This window comes from Poecilia reticulata, chromosome 10, assembly GCF_904066995.2.
Source record: "Poecilia reticulata chromosome 10, P_reticulata-male-v2, whole genome shotgun sequence".
Taxonomy (NCBI): Eukaryota; Metazoa; Chordata; class Actinopteri; order Cyprinodontiformes; family Poeciliidae; genus Poecilia; species Poecilia reticulata.
Genome location: NC_088839.1, coordinates 17,122,778 through 17,143,243, shown reverse-complemented (window position 1 = coordinate 17,143,243; position 20,466 = coordinate 17,122,778). Strand labels below are relative to the sequence as shown.

The 20,466-nt window shown below is 38.7% G+C and overlaps 2 protein-coding genes across 17 annotated transcripts in view; both read right to left on the bottom strand.

Moving 5' to 3' along the window:
* Window positions 1–20,466, bottom strand: part of LOC103471737 (protocadherin gamma-C5-like) — a 256,760-nt gene that overhangs the window by 143,753 nt on the left and 92,541 nt on the right. Inside the window, exon 1 of one of the 16 annotated variants that reach the window (XM_081611468.1) lies at window positions 8,700–11,216. The exons of 13 other annotated variants lie outside the window; for them this stretch is intronic. In XM_081611468.1, the coding sequence (XP_081467594.1) occupies window positions 8,700–11,111 (2,412 nt within the window). In that variant the 5' untranslated portion in view covers window positions 11,112–11,216. Of the gene's footprint in view, window positions 1–932; window positions 3,519–4,414; window positions 6,990–8,699; window positions 11,217–20,466 lie in introns of those variants that run through there. 2 more of the 16 variants (XM_081611462.1, XM_081611458.1) reach the window with 2 other exon arrangements.
* On the bottom strand, window positions 14,216–19,183 carry LOC103471333 (protocadherin beta-15-like). Its single transcript, XM_008420259.3, has one exon. It carries the CDS (start codon window positions 18,307–18,309, stop codon window positions 15,838–15,840), a length of 2,472 nt encoding a protein of 823 aa, XP_008418481.2. The 5' UTR covers window positions 18,310–19,183; the 3' UTR covers window positions 14,216–15,837.

The following is a 20,466-nucleotide window of genomic DNA, read 5'->3' as shown; positions in this document are numbered from 1 at the left end:
TGTAACGCTGTATGTTATGTTGATCAACAGCGTCCCTTAGAGTAGAAACTAAGTGGTACAAACGGAGGTTTGCACTGAGAAAGAGGTGAGGTACGTACTCTCTTCGATATATTAACCGATCAGCAACATAAAAACAAAAGTATGTTTTAACTGGAATGAACCCGTTAGCGTCAAATGAAAGCTTCTGTCTTAAAGGAAACAAATAATAGTCCATAAGGAACCACTTCATAGGAGGATTAACATTTGCGCTTAAGCAACCGCCAGTTTCCCTTTTCTAATATGAGTCTTACATGTTTTCAATTAGCGTAGTCAGACACTCCGATTGAAGAGGGAGGCTACCACTTTAATATTTTTATTTAGCTAAAATAGAAAACAAAATCCAAAGGACCTCCTTCTGTCTCTCTTTTTCTGTCTATCTCTCCGTGTCTCTCACTGAACTGCAGAATACGAACTGGACCAATGACTCAAGGTAATAGTATTACCTGGAATATTAATTAGTTGGTCGATGTTAATAAAAAATATTTCAAGATCACCGAATGTCTGAAGTATTACATACAAACCACAGGAGAGACATTAAACTTCTGCAGCTCAAAGTTGAGGAATATTTACATTTTTTTATTCCTTACAACCACCAGCAATTACAAACTAAAGCCTGAAATATGATCAACCTACGCAAAGTACTGCTGAAGAACAATAGTCAATTCTAATTTAAAATTAAAATCATTTAATTCAGATATAGACGAACAGCAAAATAAATACTTAAGTCTATGAGGCTATTCACTTTCTCGAAGCAGTGACAGTGAAGGCACAGCATTTGAGGGACTCAGATTTAGTAGCTGTCCGTGGTGCTAGAAAAGACTCTACTCTTCAACAACAATGACATTTTTTAAATATAGTAGCACCAGTAAGAGAAGATTCACTTTCTAACTCACCTCTAAAGGAGAGTCAGGTTCGTCCAGGATGCTCTTCTCACTCTGTATCCGTTGCATCGTCCCAGAAGAACTGGGATCCATTATCAACACGTTCTGACTGTTTGCTTGGCCGAACTTACAGTCACTCTTTCTGGAGTCAGTCGTCCTGCACACCTCGTAATTGTACACGTGTGGCAAAGTTCCTGTTCCCAAAGTGTCTGAGTAACGAGGTGGATAATATGGAATCACAGGGAGGCTGGAGTGATACAGGATGCGAGACTGTCTCCATCTATAGATCTTCACTGATATAATAACCACTAAACATGTGATGAAGAGGAAGGAAACCACAGCCAGAGCCAACACTAAGTAAAAAGTCAGGTTGTCATTGTATTCCTTATCGAGTGTAAAGTCAGTGAACTCCGACAACACTTCAGGGAAGCTGTCCGCCACCGCCACGTTAACAATGACTGTAGCTGAACGAGAGGGCTGCCCGTTGTCCTCCACTATGACAGTCAGTCTTTGTTTCACAGCATCTTTATCAGTCACCTGACGGATAGTTCTTATTTCTCCATTCTGTAAGCCCACTTCAAACAGCGCCCTGTCTGTGGCTTTCTGGAGTTTATAGGAGAGCCAGGCATTCTGTCCAGAGTCCACATCCACAGCCACCACTTTGGTCACCAGGTAGCCCACATCTGCTGAACGAGGAACTATTTCAGCCACCATGGAGCCTCCAGTCTGGACTGGATACAGAACCTGAGGTGGATTATCGTTCTGGTCCTGGATCAGGATTTTTACGGTCACGTTGCTGCTGAGTGGAGGAGAGCCTCCATCTTGAGCTGTGACCACAAGGTGAAACTCTTTTATTTGCTCGTAATCAAATGACCGAACCGCGCTTAGAACTCCGGTTTCAGCGTTTAAAGACACGTAAGCAGAGACCGGATTTCCTCCAACGTGCGTGTCTTCTAAAATATATGAGATTCTGGAGTTTTGATTCCAGTCGGAGTCCCGCGCATTGACAGAAAATATAGAATAGCCAATTGGATTGTTTTCCACAACGTATGCAGAATAGCTACCTTTGTCAAACAATGGAGCGTTGTCATTAACATCCGATACTGTAAGACGCAAATGTGTTGACGATGACAGAGGAGGATTACCGAAATCAGAAGCTGTTACCGTTATGTTGTACTCTGGGACATATTCCCTATCTAAATCTTCATCTAAGACCAAATTGTAGTAGTTTGTTAAAGATGATTCAATTCTAAAAGGAAGTTTTCCAACTACAGAACATTTAATTTGACCATTTTTGTCAGAGTCAGCGTCTTTAATGTTTAAAATAGCGACTGTTGTGCCGGTAGGTGCATTCTCCACTATCGGACTGGAAAAAGACATCACACTTATTACTGGGGCATTGTCATTAATGTCAACTACATCAACTATAACTTTACTTGTGCCGATCAAGCCACCCTGATCTTTTGCCTCAACTCGCACTTCATACCTTCTCTGTTTCTCAAAATCTATTTCGCCAAAAACATAAATTGTGCCCGTGCTGTTATCAATGCTAAAAATATCCGCAGCGCTCCCTTTCGTTTTGGACAAACTAAAAGAAATGAGCCCATTTGATCCAATGTCAGCGTCTGTGGCGTTCACGACAATAACACTTGTACCTTTAAGAGTGTTTTCCACCACAGACGCTTTATAAACCGACTGATTAAATACTGGAATATTGTCGTTGGCATCTAAAACAGTCACATCTATATTCACTGATCCAGATCTCTGCGGAGTCCCTCCATCAACTGCGATCAGTTTCAAATGCAGGTCGGGACGTTGTTCTCTGTCTAAAGCCTTCTGCAGCACAATTTCAACATTTTTACTTCCGTCTGTATTTACATGTTGCTTTAGTATAAAATTGTCGTTTGGTGATAAAACATAATCTTTCAACGCGTTTTGGCCTACATCTAAATCCTCTGCGGTCTGCAGCGGAAACTGCACTCCGACAGCAGCTAATTCGCTGACTTCAAACCTGATTGGTTTATCTTTGCTTGGAAAGACGGGAGCATGATCATTTATATCCAAAACCTCCACAGTAATTCTATGCAGCTCCATCGGGTTCTCCAAAATCATCTCAAAGCTGAAGCTGCAAGGCGTAACATCCCCACAAAGCTGTTCTCGGTCTATTCTTTCGTTCACAAGCAGGATCCCTTTGTCTGCATTCAGCTCGGTGTAGTGAACGTTTTCTCCGGTGACAATACGGGCGCGTCCAGTTCGGAGCCGTTTTACATCCAAGCCAAGATCTTGCGCCACATTACCGATGACGGAGCCCTTCTTCAGTTCCTCTGGCACAGAGTAGCGAATCTGTGCATCTGCCATGTAAATGAAATAAAGCAGAAAAACAAGCAGCCCCATTTGCCGTTGCATCCCGGAAAATAGTCGCCATTTTATCCATGCGAAAGACACGTATTTTATATTCCCCATCGTTTAAAGGTAAAGCGATAACTGTCCAAAAGATTCTTTATTCTGTCGTGGCTTATTTGATGTTTTTTTTTTCCAAAATAAATTTTGATTTTCCGTGTTTCTTTTGTCAGTCCGATAGAGCTGCTAACTTGACTTTGTAACAAAGTAAAATGGACCGCCTCCTCTGCACATACTGCATGAGGACAGCCTTCGTGACGAGATGCACAAAAAATCTTTTACAGACCAACAGCGTCACTTAGAGTTAAAAAAATATACATATATGTCAAACGAGGGCTACAGACTGTAATACTTAATATTACAGTTTGTAATATTAAGTGTGCCAATATATATAGTGAAGGAGCTAAAAATAATAAAACTAGGGTAAAATTAATGAATGTGCAACTTAAGATCAATTGCTGACATCAAGAAAAACACCCCAGAAGCATGTCATCACAGCCTTAATTACTTCCTGAAAGCGCCAGGAAGCGAAACATGTCGTCATTCATTGAACATTATTTTAGGGGAATTAAATAGGTGTCTACGTGATGATTTATCACGTATCATAATGCCTTTTTTCCTTTAACCAACATATCCAGACGGGACAACATCAGACCAGTTCTTTTTCTGCTTCATGGGCTTGTGGATATTTTCAGAATTCCAATTAAGATTTTTATATTTTATTTTAATGCCAAAATAATTTTGGAATATCTTGTTTTCTCAGAAATTCCACCATTTTCTAAAAACAAAAAAATGCAATGATGTCTTCAAATCTATGCACGTTAGCGCACAATGTGTCTGTGTACAAATCTGAGAGTATATTTTCGCTGCTGACGTAGTTTATTCCGGACTAAAAAATAAATAAATGAGTTCACGGCACTTGACATTTTCATCCCCTACATATTTGATGTCCCTTTTACGTTGTGTAGGGCGAAGCGTAGTCATCTAATATAGAGAACTATTATTTTCAGACGTGTTTAAGGCTTCTTTTCAAATGTTTTGTAAAAAGACAGATAACTTAGAGCAAAGACGAAAGGAAGAATATCTGAACTAACCTCTAGAGGAGAGTCGAGGTCATCCAGGATGCTCTTCTCAGTCTGCATCCGTTGCATTGTCCCTGTAGAACTGGGATCCATTAGCAACACGTTCTGACTACCACCGATGCCAAGCTTAATGTCACTCTTTCTGGAGTCAGTCGTCCTGCACACCTCGTAATTGTACACGTGTGGCAAAGTTCCTGTTCCCATGGTGTCTGAGTAACGAGGTGGATAATATGGAATCACAGGGAGACTGGAGTGATACAGGATGCGAGTCTGTCTCCATCTGTAGATCTTCACTGATATAATAACCACTAAACACGTGATGAAGAGGAAGGAAACCACAGCCAGAGCCAACACTAAGTAAAAAGTCAGGTTGTCATTGTATTCCTTATCGTGTGGAAAGTCAGTGAACTCCGACAACACTTCAGGGAAGCTGTCCGCCACCGCCACGTTAACAATGACTGTAGCTGAACGAGAGGGCTGCCCGTTGTCCTCCACTATGACAGTCAGTCTTTGTTTCACAGCATCTTTATCAGTCACCTGACGGATAGTTCTTATTTCTCCATTCTGTAAGCCCACTTCAAACAGCGCTCTGTCTGTGGCTTTCTGGAGTTTATAGGAGAGCCAGGCATTCTGTCCAGAGTCCACATCCACAGCCACCACTTTGGTCACCAGGTAGCCCACATCTGCTGAACGAGGCACCATTTCAGCCACCAGGGAGCCACCAGTCTGGACTGGATACAGAACCTGAGGTGGGTTATCGTTCTGATCCTGGATCAGGATTTTTACAGTCACGTTACTGCTGAGTGGAGGAGAGCCTCCATCTTGCGCTCTGGTTACGAATACAAATTCTTTGATCTGTTCATAATCAAATGATCGAACGGCATGAATGACTCCACTTTCTGAATTTACTGAAATGTATTCAGAAATCGGGGACCCACCAATCTGTTTCTCTTCTAAAATGTAGGAAACCCTAGCATTTTGGTTTTCATCGGAATCTTTAGCACACAGCGTTAAAATGGAGACCCCGGGAGAATTATTTTCTTTAACTTCCGCACTGAACATGTTTTTCAAAAACAGAGGGGCATTGTCATTGATATCCGAGAGCTGGAGATTAAACGATTTTTTGCTTGAAAGAATAGGAGATCCTTGATCTGCGCAAACTAGAGTTATGTTGTATTCTGAAACAGTTTCTCGATCTAACTCAGCATCAATTGTTAAGGCGTAATAATTTCTGACATTGGATTTTATTTTAAAAGGAACATTTCCCTCAATCCTGCATCTCATTTGTCCGTTGACTCCTGAATCCACGTCTTTAACATTAACGATTCCAATTGTTTTACCAATAGGTGAGTTTTCTGAGACTGGACTGTTAAAAGACATAACGGTAATGACTGGAGCATTATCGTTGACATCGAGAACCTCAATTTCAACTTTGCTTGAATCTGTAAGTCCTCCGTGATCTTTTGCTTCGACTCTGAACTCAATTTTTTTGTCTTTCTCAAAATCAATTTCTTTTGTCACATATATTTTTCCTGTGGTTTCATCTATATCAAATAGATCAGCTTTCCCTGCTTTTGATTTTGAAAAATGATATGTTATTTGAGCATTGAAACCGCCGTCTATATCACTTGCATTGACAGTGATAACATGAGTCCCTTTTGGGGCATTTTCGGTCACCGTGGCCTTGTATATTGTTTGATTAAACACTGGTGCATTATCATTAACATCTAGAATTTTAATATCTATTAATACTGTACCAGATTTCTGGGGGTTTCCGCCATCCACAGCAAGCAATTTCAGGGAAAGGTGTGGCTTTTCCTCTCTATCTAAAGATTTCTGAAGCACCATTTCGGCATATTTACTTCCATCCGGATTAACGTGCTGTTTCAAGACGAAATTATCGTTTGGAGTTAAAATGTAGTTCTGCAAGCCGTTCTGACCAACATCTTTGTCATCCGCGCTCTCTAAACCAAAACGGGAGCCGAGTGCTGCGGATTCGCTAATTTCAAATTCCAAGTGATTGGTCTGAAAGGTGGGAGCGTTGTCGTTCACGTCCAGCACTTCTATAGTTACAGGGTGTAGCTCCAATGGATTTTCCAATAAAATCTCAAACGTAAAACTGCACGGTGTGGCGTCTCCACAGAGCTGCTCTCGGTCGATTCTCTCATTCACGATTAAAGTCCCTTTGTCTGCTTTCAGCTCGGTGTACTGGATGTTTTCTCCGGTCACGATGCGGGCCCGACCCGAACGGAGCCTGGTCAGATCCAAACCGAGGTCCTGCGCTATGTTGCCAACAAGAGAACCAATTTTTAGCTCCTCTGGGATCGAGTACCGGACCTGCGCATTTGTCGGATGAAGAAAGGACAGCAGCACAAGGCACACAAGCCTCAATCGCCATCGTACACCGTTTTCTTGTTGCAGGTCTTTGAACTCCATGTAAAAACTAGTCTTCGAGCAAACAAAGCGACAATAATAATAAAAAAAATAATTTAGTTCAGTGACGGGCACATTTTCTTTGAAATTATTTCCGTAGTCAAATAATAAAGTCGTGTTGTGGATTGACGTTTATAGTCTGCTGATGTAAAATGCAATGACGAAGGAATAAAACAGCTCTGCCTTAATATGCTCCAAAAGTCTCCCGCATTCACCAGACAACAGCGTCACTTAGAGGAGAAAATGAAGAACTCCTAACTTGACCTCGTATTGTCTCGTTGCTTAGTGTTGGGTAAAAATCTCTAGCATAACTTTTAAAAGAACTCTTTTCCTGCTGTCTCAAAAACTCTAAGTTAAGCATTTATGTATCTAAATAAATGTATGAGAAACATGCAAGAGAAAGACAATATTCATTATTTACTGGTGATAGCCTGAGCTGGGTAAAGCAACCTGAATTCAATAAACAAACATAAATCTACAAAATGAGTGTAATTACCCATATTTAAATTTGGAATATTTCATAGCAATTTCAAGTATAAGATTTGAATTGTCATGTTATCTATGGTCTAATAAATTAACAAATCTTAAAAATAATAATAATAAATTGAAAAATATGGAATGACGTTTGAACTATGATGATTTTGGTACACTGGAATATTAAATAGCCATAGCTGAATATAATTAGCAAGCAAAAAAGCAAGGTACATTAACTGATATTGCATCCAAACTACGGTAATAGCTTCAGCTGAAGTATCTCCATCGAAAATACACCTCATTCTAGTGGAATAAAAGCTTTAACTCAAAAACCAGCAATTTAGAACCAAGGACCAATGACACTGCAGTCTACCTGTCTGTCACTGACACTTTCTCTTTATAAAAATCACATTAATATGATGTAATGAAAAATCACATTGAATTAAAAAAGCACTACACCACATTTATAGTTGAAATTCTTACCAGGTTTTAAATTAAATTAAATAATGACCATGGAAATTCATATAATTTATTACATTAGAAATTAAAACGTACATATACCTTAGTCTTAGTATTTGCTTGTATGTTTTTAAGTGTTGTCAATGCAAGCATGATCAGAAAATAACAGAGACATACTTTAAAAACGAATTTGAAAAATGTTATTTATTTGTTTTTTATTATTATTCTTAATGGAAAAATAACAGGTTTGTCACCAGAAAACAAGTAGGCAGTCTGTAGTAATACAGTGATATATTAAATTTAGATAAAATAATAAAAAAAACTTTTTAGATAAAGTCTATCTTAATTAATCTGAAGAGAACAACAAGAAAGGCAAGCTAACTTTTAAGCGCTACAGCAGTTCAGCACCACGGAGAGCAAATCAGCTGCAGGCAATGGTCAGTCGCGTAGATCTCAATATATGCTAGTGAGCTGCTGAGTTAAGAAAAACAGTAACTTCACAGAAATAATGAGCGCATCAGTTATTGACATGTTTTGTCTTCAAATTGCACTCAAACAAACCCTGAATATGATTAACACTAATGTTCAATAAATTTGAATGTTATTGGAAAAAAATAATTAATTTGTTGCTACTCCATTAACAAGTAAAACGCATTTAAAAGATGAACTACACAGACTAATGTTTTCATGCAGCCATCTACTACCTGCTTAAAGTACATTAGCAAAAACCACAGAGTCTCTGCACCATTCTGTAGACACTCATTGAGTTAAAGCTGAAAACCGGTTATTTTGCTGATGTCATTTTTTTATAAGAATTAGATGTTGCAATTTGTTGAATAAACTGGTGTGACGTTGGTAAGTATCCTTTCAAAAAAATTGTTACAAATGTTTAAAACAAAGCAACAAATATATGAATGAAAACTTAGCTAACCTCTACTGGAGAGTCGGGTTCATCCAGGATGTTCCTCTCACTCTGTATCCGCTGCATCGTCCCAACAGATGTGGGATCCATTAGCATCACGTTTTGACTACCAGCTCCTCCGAACTTAATATCACTCTTTCTGGAGTCAGTTGTCCTGCACACCTCGTAATTGTACACGTGTGGCAGAGTTCCTGTTCCCAAAGTGTCGGAGTAACGAGGTGGATAATATGGAATCACAGGGAGGCTGGAGTGATACAGGATGCGAGACTGTCTCCACCTGTAGATCTTCACTGATATAATAACCACTAAACACGTGATGAAGAGGAAGGAAACCACAGCCAGAGCCAACACTAAGTAAAAAGTCAGGTTGTCATTGTATTCCTTATCGTGTGGAAAGTCAGTGAACTCCGACAACACTTCAGGGAAGCTGTCCGCCACCGCCACGTTAACAATGACTGTAGCTGAACGAGAGGGCTGCCCGTTGTCCTCCACTATGACAGTCAGTCTTTGTTTCACAGCATCTTTATCAGTCACCTGACGGATAGTTCTTATTTCTCCATTCTGTAAGCCCACTTCAAACAGCGCTCTGTCTGTGGCTTTCTGGAGTTTATAGGAGAGCCAGGCATTCTGTCCAGAGTCCACATCCACAGCCACCACTTTGGTCACCAGGTAGCCCACATCTGCTGAACGAGGAACCATTTCAGCCACCATGGAGCCTCCAGTCTGGACTGGGTACAAAACCTGAGGTGGATTATCGTTCTGATCCTGGATCAGGATTGTTACGGTCACGTTACTGCTGAGTGGAGGAGAGCCTCCATCCTGTGCTTGTACACGTATTTTATATTCTTTGATCTGTTCATAATCAAATGAACGCAATGACTGGATGTCTCCACTTTCTGTATTAACTGAGAAATACGTAGACGCTGGATTTCCATTAATTTCGCTGTCAATAAGATAATACGAAATACGTGCGTTCTGACTGAGGTCTGGGTCCTTTGCGTGGACCTGCAGCAATGAAACACCAGGATGGTTATTTTCCATAACCTGACTGTTATAATTATCCTTGATAAATGCTGGAGCATTGTCATTAACATCAGTGACTTCTAGACCTAAAACCTTCGTGCTTGATAAGGCAGGTACGCCTTCATCAGTGGCAGTGAGAGTAATGTTGTATTTAGAGTGTCTCTCCCGGTCCAGGATTTGTTCTGTCGCCAGCGTATAATAGTTTCTTAGAGACAATTTAATTTTAAATGGTAGATTTTCTTCTATAGTTAAATGCACCTGACCGTTTCTCCCTGAATCCTTATCTTGTACACTAATCAAAGCCACTACTGTACCAAAAGGAGAATCTTCAGAAATCTTACCTGAGTATGACGTCATTGTAATGACGGGGCTGTTGTCGTTTACATCTGCTACCTCAATTATTAACTTGCTGGCACCTGCTAACCCCCACGGATCTTTAGCTTGAAGATTTATTTCATAACTCGGATACATTTCGAAATCTAGCTCACCAGTTAGTTTAACCTCTCCACTGGTGGGATTAATCTCAAAAGGACACGAGGAATCATCTTTTTGGTGGGTGAAGGAATATGTGATGTTGCCATTGTAACCTTGATCCGCATCTTCCGCACTGACTTTCGCTATAATCACACCCGGTGAAACGTTTTCCAAAACAGATGCCTTATATGATGACTGCGTGAAAATTGGCGAGTTGTCATTTGCATCTAAGACGGACACATGAATCTTTACGGTTCCTGATTTTTGCGGTTCTCCACCATCAACCGCTGTTAATATCAGCGTATGCTCGCTTTGTTTTTCACGGTCCAGATTACTTTGAAGCATAATTTCAGGATATTTACTACCGTCGGCTCTGGTATGTTGCTTAAGAACAAAATGTTCATTTCCTTTTAACGAATATGTCTGCAGTGAGTTTATTCCCACGTCGGGATCAACTGCGCTATCGAGCAGAAAAACCGTGCCGGCGGACGTCGATTCACTAACTTCTAAATTAATTTTATTTTTCGGGAAAACGGGAGCGTGATCATTCACGTCTTGTATCTCGATTGTAATTGCAAACAACTCGAGTGGATCTTCCAGAACAATTTCTAGAGTAAAGCTGCAGGGCGACCTTTTTGCGCAAAGGATTTCTCTGTCAATCCGTTCATTGACTACGATGTGTCCTTTGTTCTGGTTCAGAGAGACATATTGATGCTCATCATCTATTACAAGTCGAGCCCGACCGGACACCAACCTTCTAATGTCCAATCCTAGGTCCTTCGCAACGTCTCCAACAAACAGTCCTTTCCTCATTTCCTCTGGTATAGAATAGCGAATTTGCCCGCTGACCGCAGCATGGAGGCAGAAAAGCAAAATGGAGATTTTCCAAACGAGCATACGGCCTCTGTGTTTCAGATTACCCATTTCGTCTCAAGAAATATAATGATGAAAAAAAAAACCTTCTTATTTTTTTATTTTTATTTTTTTTCATAAAGTCTTCAGAATCAAGCAAAGCCACAACTCGGTCCAAATGGAGTGAGTAGAAATCCAATCCTTGTCTAGTTTTCTGTCTGAGACGGGTGGAGACAGATTCATTAAACACACCAGCAGTGTGCTTAGGCAACAGCACCATCTAAAGTCATAGAACAGAACGACGTAATCTCTGTGTGTGCAAAACCCTTCCTCTATTTCAGCTGTTCGGTTCATCCAGACTTCATACATCCCCTCTTTTCTAACCGTCTGTGTTGCACAACATCAATAAAACTGTTTAAAATGAAAGAAAATGGGGAAAATCAATGACATAAAATACCTGAAAATGATATTTACAGATATTCCTGGACTCATTTTGAATTCTCTCTGTTTGTAACAACCTCTTTAACAAACTTGTCACAATAAAAATTAGAGCAATTTTAAATACACATAAAAATTGCCAGACTGAGCAGTACAATAAAAGACAGCAAGCACTAAACCTTCCCCTTAAATTGTAATAACAAATCACACAAAAATGGAGAGTAACTGAAACAAACATTTAATGAGAAACAAAAAGACTGAAATGACTGATGGTACAAAAATAGTTAACAGGGAAACGTCTAACATGTAAATAAAAGTAGGAACACATATAAATAAGGAGATTTATGCTCTTCCCCCACCCCCATGTACTCTCCTTGATGAGTGCAGTGACCTACATTTGAACAGTAGAATCGAACTCTACACTCCATGACACTCTTTCACATGCATAAGTCATTGTGCAATAATTTAAACAAATCTTCCCAGTCTCTGGAGGTGTATTTTTATTTAAGTTTTAAAAGGGCACAAATTTGTCTTGAACCTCTGAATAGCTTTCTTGAAAATATCATGTTAAAAACACAATCACATATGTCTCATTGTGGTGCATAACTCACGTATGGACTAGTTAGTGGAAACTTGGATAATAAATATTAACGTGTTGGTGCAAAGTCTGGGGAAAAAACAAATACTGCACACTGAAAACACAGCATTGCATTCGCCTGTGTTATAAAACTAAGCTACCATTTCAGGAGCTTTTTTTGTGCAGCTTTTAATGTTACCCATTTTGCTCGTGGAAAATATAATGACATTTTAAGAGTGCAGGTATTGGTGTTATGTGATAAAAGTTAATACGAATAAGAAGGACCACAAGTAAGGAAGACATGCTTAATTTGTCTCTGATTTGTGAGCATTGTTCATGGTGATGTTGAGAATGCAATATAGATGTCCTTGTTCGTGTCTGTATGCCAATATGTGTGTATGCGTGTGTGTGTGTGCATGTGGGTGTGTGTGTGCGTGTGTGTGCGTGAGTTTGTGTGAGTGAGAGAGAAAGACATACTTAAGAAAAAGGAAAATGTTCTTACCTAGAGGTAATGGGACAGATATTTCATCCATGATGATCAGCAAGAAAAGAAAAGAGAAAACAGAATGATTAGTTGCTATAAATCCTATAGAAAATCTTAAACATGATTCCTGAAAAAAATATTGGATTAAAAAAATTGTTAAAAGACATTTCTTTTTCTCTTTTTTCCCAAAGGGAAACAGTGAAAGTACATTAGTTCTGGACTAAGATGATAGTGGAAAAGATCTTCAAGAGTCAATATAGAAATACTAAATGAGTCAATGTTTTTATTGCACTAAATAGTTTTCATCTAAGAAGTGCAGATATTTTTATGATTATTTATTATTTATTGAACTGGACAATGATTTAAAATTATTATCAAGACTTTTCTGGCTAAACGTGGCAGGAAAATAGAGCAAAACAAAACATGCACCTATATTAAACTTAGGCCAGTTTTCCTAATGCCAGTGAGATGAGAACAAGCATGATCTCTTTTTGTTCATAAAGGAGGACATGCTTGTTCAGATGTACAACAAAATGCAGCTTTACTTTATGAAATGGCAGATAAAAGTTGTAGTATGTGAGCCCTCATGCTCCCTCATACTGTCTAAGTAACATGACCACACAAACATGTTTGCATTTATGAATATAGTATTAACATATAAGAATCCATCTGGTGTCAATAATGGGCTAATTTCTATACCCATTCACGAGTCAGTCTCAAATTTGTTAAAACACTTATGAAAACAAATAAAAAGATGAGCAACTACAAAAAAAAAACAATAAAGCAACCAAACATGCAACATTATTAGTGAGATAGATTTCTGAAAAACAAAATGACCCAAAGCATTTACAAAAAAATTATGGGTGTAAGGACTGCTATTTGTTAATAATAATATTAATATTATTAATAATAATATGTTGTTGTGAGTGGTGCTGTAATATACTATGCATCACCTTTTAGAGCAGCACTCCTGTGACCTAGATAGGAGTAAGTACAAATGAAGCGCCGCTTTTCCTCCTCCTGCCATGGCTAAATTTAGAAACACGAATGTGCCTGCAGCAATAGCAAATTCAGAAATTCATATAAATTTAAAATGAGTGTCTTTTCACAACAAATATGACCTACTTCACCACTGTGAACCAGTCAGCAAAAATGCAGGAATAGGCAAGCAAGTCCTCTTTATGTGACAGAGAAATAAAACAACACAGATTTGTTGTTTTATAAAATGGTTAGCACACGTTTGAGTGGAGTTCACACTAATTTAGATTGCTGTTTGGTTGTTGATATGACCTGAAGGCTTTTTAATGTTTCATATTTAATTAATTAAAATTACTTTCCGATTTAGATATGAATAAAGATCTGAATCTAAAGATGTTACTAGTTTGTACTTTATGTTAATGAAATAAAAATAATGTAGGAAAGAATGAAATAAATGTTATGAATAGTTTTATACCAAATAAAAAAACATGTTTATGTTATTAGAATTGATTTAGAGACATTTTTTTTAAATAAAATTTTCAGTTTAATTAATTGTAAGTCAATATTACATATAACCTGATATAAGGTGAAAACAATGTGTTTATATTTATTAATCTCTGTTACATCGATTAAAAACACAAGTGAAAGTTCGACAATGTTTTGTGAGAAGCACACTGGGAAAAAGGTGAATAAAAGAAGTACAATACTCTATATAAGTTTATTTTTCTTTGCATGTGTACAGACTTTATACATTTTGCTCCATTCATGAAACTAATTTATGAAATTATGCAAAGTATTTTGTGTCACACAAGAAGTCACATTATACTCTTTCAATCAAAATATCGCTTGACATTATTTAACCTATAGTGTCTACCAAGTCACAAATGTAAATACGTGGAAGAGCTCCTACACAGTGAACGTCTGTCTTAAAAGCAGAGCAGAATAGTTACTATTCACTGGACATTAAGTCAATTACATCATACTTAGACATAAATCATGCCCTCTGTATAAAGTAAAATGAAACAAACGAAAAAGGAAAGGTTACAAAATTAATCAACATTACCCCTGAGTATAATTGAAATTTATAGAAGTTGATGCTCTGAAAAGAACTTATATAAATAATCTCAATTATTTTCATTTATACTTTGACAAAGAAAACTTGATGTACAACAATTAAACATTTAACTGTCTGCTGAAAGTGGCAAATAAAAATATATATTTTTTGGAATATATTAAAGGAAAGGTCTACCAAGCTTTAAATTACTTTCAATGTTTAAACCCAGGTTTTTTTAAATCGTGTACAAAACCAGCGAACATTTTCATGCAAATTTATCAAAGAAAAAATACAAAACAAACAAAAAAAGAAAACATTTTACACATATGCTGAGTAGTCACAAGTGAAATTCCGAGGACAATATATTCAAATGCAATCTGGGATGCAGTATAGACAGGCTCAAATTGTTTATTCACTTATTTATTTGTTTGCCTGTTTATTCATTTAAATAAATTTTATGAATGGCATGCTCCAAAAGTGCCTGAAGAATACTATACAGGTAAACTGATTCACATCACAACCCGTAAAAACATTGTACTGTTACATAATCTTGGATGGGGATGCATAAACTGTAAAAATATTATCTTTTTTTTTTTCATTACAGTGACGGACAACTCCACCACTAACATAAGTTATGAGACTTCAGTTACCATTGCTGAAAGTGGTTATGAGCTACTTGTTGCTGGTGGCAACACATGTTGTGATAAACAAAATACTGACTGCCAACCATACTGAAGTTAAAATAGATATCCAAAAAATGCAGCCCTATATTAATATGCACTATTCTGATAACCAAACAGTAACAGTATCACAGCTTTTTACATCATTGGCAAGCTCTTGTTTTTATTGGCTTTTTTGTCTATTGTTTTCCTTTTTTTGCAAGTTATGACATTGACAGATGTTATTACATCATTGGTTGCTAATATGCACCTTTAATCAAAAATCATTAAGAATGTAAACTACTCATATCATTGAGTGGCAGCACTTCCTCAAAAACACCTGCACATTTTAAATAGATAAACTGTTTTTGGACCAAACAAGCATCAAAAATTTCTCAGATTGCAAATTACACATTGTATTAACTGCAGTAATTTAGGACAACGAGCAAACAAGTAAAGCTTAATTGGAAGTGTTAAAATAAAATAAAAGCAAAGAGGAGAGCCGCGTGGTTGTATTTTGAAGACTAAATCCGCCTCTGGTAAAACAAATACATTTGTCAGAAGATGCGGATACATTTACCCCAAGCGGCTTAATGATCTACTGATTTTCATTTTATAACATAACAAGGATGCGTTGGCCCTGCTCTGACCTTCAAACTGGGCCTCTCTGCGCTCAGGCGCCTCAGTGTGTTCTTTTGATATGCTGCGCTTCTTTTCTTAAGCGTGTCAGTGTCTGTATTTGATCCGAAACGAAAATCGCCTCTCCACGAGCCCGTGGTCAAAAAAGGGTCGTATCTGTCGTCTCTCAGCAAGGTTCCACATCGGCTAAAATCAGTAAGTGTAGAGGTGCAGTATGTCGTGGGGAAAACGGGGAGACTGCTTGTATTTGAACGATATACATAGCTGCGCCGACAGAGATTAAAATAAAACACGCCACTGATCAACAAGATGAAAAGAAATGAAACGGTCGATAAAGCGATGATTAAATACAGCGTTAAGTTGTCGTTATCATTGTCCTTTGTCTCTTCAACAAACTCATAAAGTTCGCTTAAGACAGGAAGCCCATCGCTGAGCCTTATGCTGACTGTCGCAGTGGCGGAAAGTGATTCGCGCCCGTTATCAGTTACCAAAACCACAATGGTGTGTTTGGTTTCGTCTTCGTCCGTAAAGGTCCGAAGAGTTCTGACTTCACCTGTGTGCAGATCTGCCATAAACAGATTGGACCGCGTTGCTTTGATTATTCTGTAAGAAAGCCACGCGTTGTGGCCGCTATCCGGGTCGACAGCCACCACCTTAGTAATCAGGTAGCCTTTAGGCGCTTCAATTGGAACCACATCTTCAGCGATGAACCCCGAGGTTTGGACGGGGTACAGGATAACAGGTGCGTTGTCATTTTGGTCTTGAATAAAAACGTTTACAGTGCATGTGGTGGAAAACGCAGGGTCACCTCCATCTCGAGCTTCCACCTTCATTTGGAAGTGGGCAGACTGTTCATAATCAAATAAACGTGACGTGAAGAGCTCCCCCGTGTCTGGGTTAATGGTGAGAAAAGACGACACTTCCGAATTTGTGTCTCTCGATATGTGGTAAAGTATTTTAGCATTTGTTCCGTCATCGCTGTCCTGCGCTTCAAGTTTCATCACGAGTGTGCCCATCGGCTGGTTTTCTAAAATGTTGACATTGTACTGGGAGTGCGTAAATGTCGGAGGATTGTCGTTGACATCATGTACCAATATAGTTATAACTTTTACGCTTGAGAGAGAGGGAGAACCAGAATCTGTGGCGGTGACTGTGATGTTGTACTCTGACTGGAGTTCTCTGTCCAGTACTCCGTCGGTCACTAGCATGTAATAGTTTTTGACTTCAGAAAATATTTTAAATGGAACATTGTCTGGAATTGAACAAGTGACGCGCCCACTGCTGCCAGTGTCTAGGTCATAAATATTAATCAGGGCAACCATAGTTCCTACTCTTGCGTCCTCGGCTACGTTAGCAGACGCTGACTTTATTTCTATCACTGGCTCATTATCATTCAAGTCAATTACATCAATTACAAGTTTACAGTGCGAGGCCTGACCGCCGCCATCTTTGGCTTGGACTCCCAGCTCGTGCGAGCTCGCTTCCTCATAGTCAATAACACCTGCCACACGAACTTCTCCGGTCAAAGGGCTGACTTCAATAAGCCCTCCTATCTTGTCGGACAGGTGACTGAGGGAGTAAGTTATTTCTCCATAGACGCCCTCATCTAAGTCCGTGGCATTCAAAGTTGTTATCAGAGTCCCTATGACGGAGTTCTCTGGCACAGACGCTTTGTAAACGGTTTGGCTAAACACCGGGACATTGTCATTGGCGTCCAAAACATGAATATGGATGAAGGCAGTTCCTGATCTGACTGGTTTCCCCCCGTCAATTCCATTGATCTCCAGTACATGTTCGGCTTTGGCTTCCCGATCCAACTGCCTTTTAAGGACTAATTCCGGATAAGTGTTACCATTTATCTGGGTGCTCATTTCTAGAGCAAAGTGATCGTTGTGGCTCAGCTTGTATTCACGGATCGAGTTCGTGCCTAAATCGGGGTCATGCGCGCTCTCCAAAGGAAAGCGCCTCCCCAGAACTGTGGATTCGACTAAGTCTAGCTTTACGTTCCCTGTGGCAAACACGGGACTGTTGTCATTTACGTCTGCGACGTCCAAGACTAAGCTGAACGCTTGAAGCGGATTTTCCAGTAAAAGCTGAAACTGTAGAATGCAGATGCTGGCTTGTGCACACAACTCCTCTCGATCTATTCGTTGGCTGACCAAAAGATTTCCGGAGGCGGTGTCCAGTTCACAGAGCTGGCTGGTTCCTTCAGCAACAACGCGAGCTCGACGTGCTTGAAGCTCCGACGCCTGCAGCCCGAGATCCAACGCAACGTTTCCGATGACCGAACCCCTCTTCATTTCCTCTGGAAGAACATAACGGACTTCTCCATATGAAACACCGAAAACGAGAGCGCAGACGAAAAAAGAAATCCGCCATTTGAAGCTGATGTCAAGATCCATCATACACCATGCCTTAGCAAACGGATGCGCAGTCGACATTTTATTAAAATCCTCTAAAATATCAGAGCTGCAAACGCTGCTGTAATCCAGCAGCTCTGGATTTCTCTTGCCGACTTAATCATGCTCTATTAGGGATGCTGTTGGCTTGTGTTCCGCCCTCTCTGTTCCCGTTTCCACGACTTCTTTCTCTCTATCTCTCTCTCACTCTGACTCATTCAGTCCCACTGGCACACAGCCGCGCTCTCCTCTTCTCCATCATGCACACAGGCACAAATGCGCATCCATGCACAACACCCCTCAACCCATTGCTCTAGTTCCACTGACACAGATTGGAGGAGACACAAACAGCCATTACTCAGGCATTATAGAAGAGCGCCATCAAGAGAAGGAAACGATTGTTGCATGTGTTTCTTATTTTTTCTTTCTATTTTTCAATATGACAAGGTTCCAGGTTTTCCAAGTAATATTAAATAAGCAGTTGATGAAGAAATAAATGAAACCAGCATGTACCAGAATGGACAAAACAAAACAAAAAAAAAATAATAAAATACTTTAGAACCCTGGAAGGATAATGTAGTATGTGACCATATCACACCTTGGTATAACATATTTCACAAGACTGATGTTTGTAACATCACTAGTGTTGGGTCAAATTAAATGTCTCAAATACTGATGAAGAGAACTCACCACAAGTTCATATTACTACAATTTCACTGAACTTCATACATCCCTCTTCTTCAAAGTGCTACTATGATCCATTTTATTTCTGTGTGTTAAGCATAATACAACCTTATCCATAAAATCCATAAACTAACTCATCCAGTGAATCAGTTATTTTGCATGAACCATGTAAGAATTTCTTAAAAATCTGCATTGCCTTTCAATTGTATAGGCAAAAAAACTTAATGAATATTAAGTGATTCTCCACAGAGTGAAACACACAACACAACTGTTATCTGGAACAAAAAAAAACAAGATTTGTTTGTCATGCTTTGCTGAAAACGGTATTTGCTGAAAAGCAAATATTAAAAATGACTGTAAAAATGTCATTTTCTTCAACATTTCTTGCATGTTGTAAGTTGGTAAGCAAATTGACATAGAAATAAGACATTTTCTCAAGAATTAAAATCATATGCAGTCTAGTTCTCTTACTTTATCAAAAAGCTATGGACCGTGGTCCTAATTTTTTATCAAAAGGATTAGGGTAACTACATATTTCTTAAATCAAAATGATAAATTCACAAACACTTAATGCATTTTAGATCAGATATAACAGCTCAGTATTTGCTGGGCATATTTCCGGGAATATTAGGGTAACAATTCTGCCTTTTTTTTAAAAATAAACAGAACTTCAAAGGGAGAATATCACAGTTGACATTAGCAATGTGCATTTCATCATTAATGATGTAGAAATGAGAGTACTGATAAAAAATAAATAAATAAATACATTTTGGAGATTGCTTAGGGCCTCATGCTGAACTGGGGCCATTAAGAGTAATTGAATTTGCTTTGGAACAGCTTACAAATGCTCTAGCTGTAGACACACAGAACAAGAAGTTCTTGAAAATTATGTTAACAGAAATTAGGCTCAAGCGAATTAACAATTAGTGCTTCAAGTGTCTGAAAAAGGAAAAATAATGCACACTATCTGTATATATATCACAACGATAACTTCAAGATGGTTCCTTAGAAAGATGATCTCTCTTAACTCAGTTTTTTCTTAATTGGTGATCAAAAAATGCAGTATAAAAAAAGAAAAGAAAATCACAAACAACAACAACAACAACAAAGGAAAATAAATAAAAACAAGAAAGTAAATGAGGAGGTGAGCTTGGTAGTAAATGGCCTTCCACAGTGATTTCTACTCAAGGTATAAATGTCATGAAGTGAATGGAGACATTCTTTTAAGAAGCAACACGCAACAACGTATGTAAAACAAATTGCGCAGAGTCAGGTTTTACAATATATTTAAGAGAAATGTGCATACCTCAGGGGAGTCATTGAGGTCACCAAACACATCAGCAAAGTCTGATGGACTTTTCTTCAGAGTCTGGTCAGCAGGCAGCGTGTTGTCATTGTAAGATGATACAAACTTAAAGTCACTGGTTCTAGATCCCGTTGTCAGGTAGGCGTCATAATTGTAAGTGCTGCGTAAAGTTCCTGTGCCATCAACATCTGAGTAATTGGGAGGGAGAT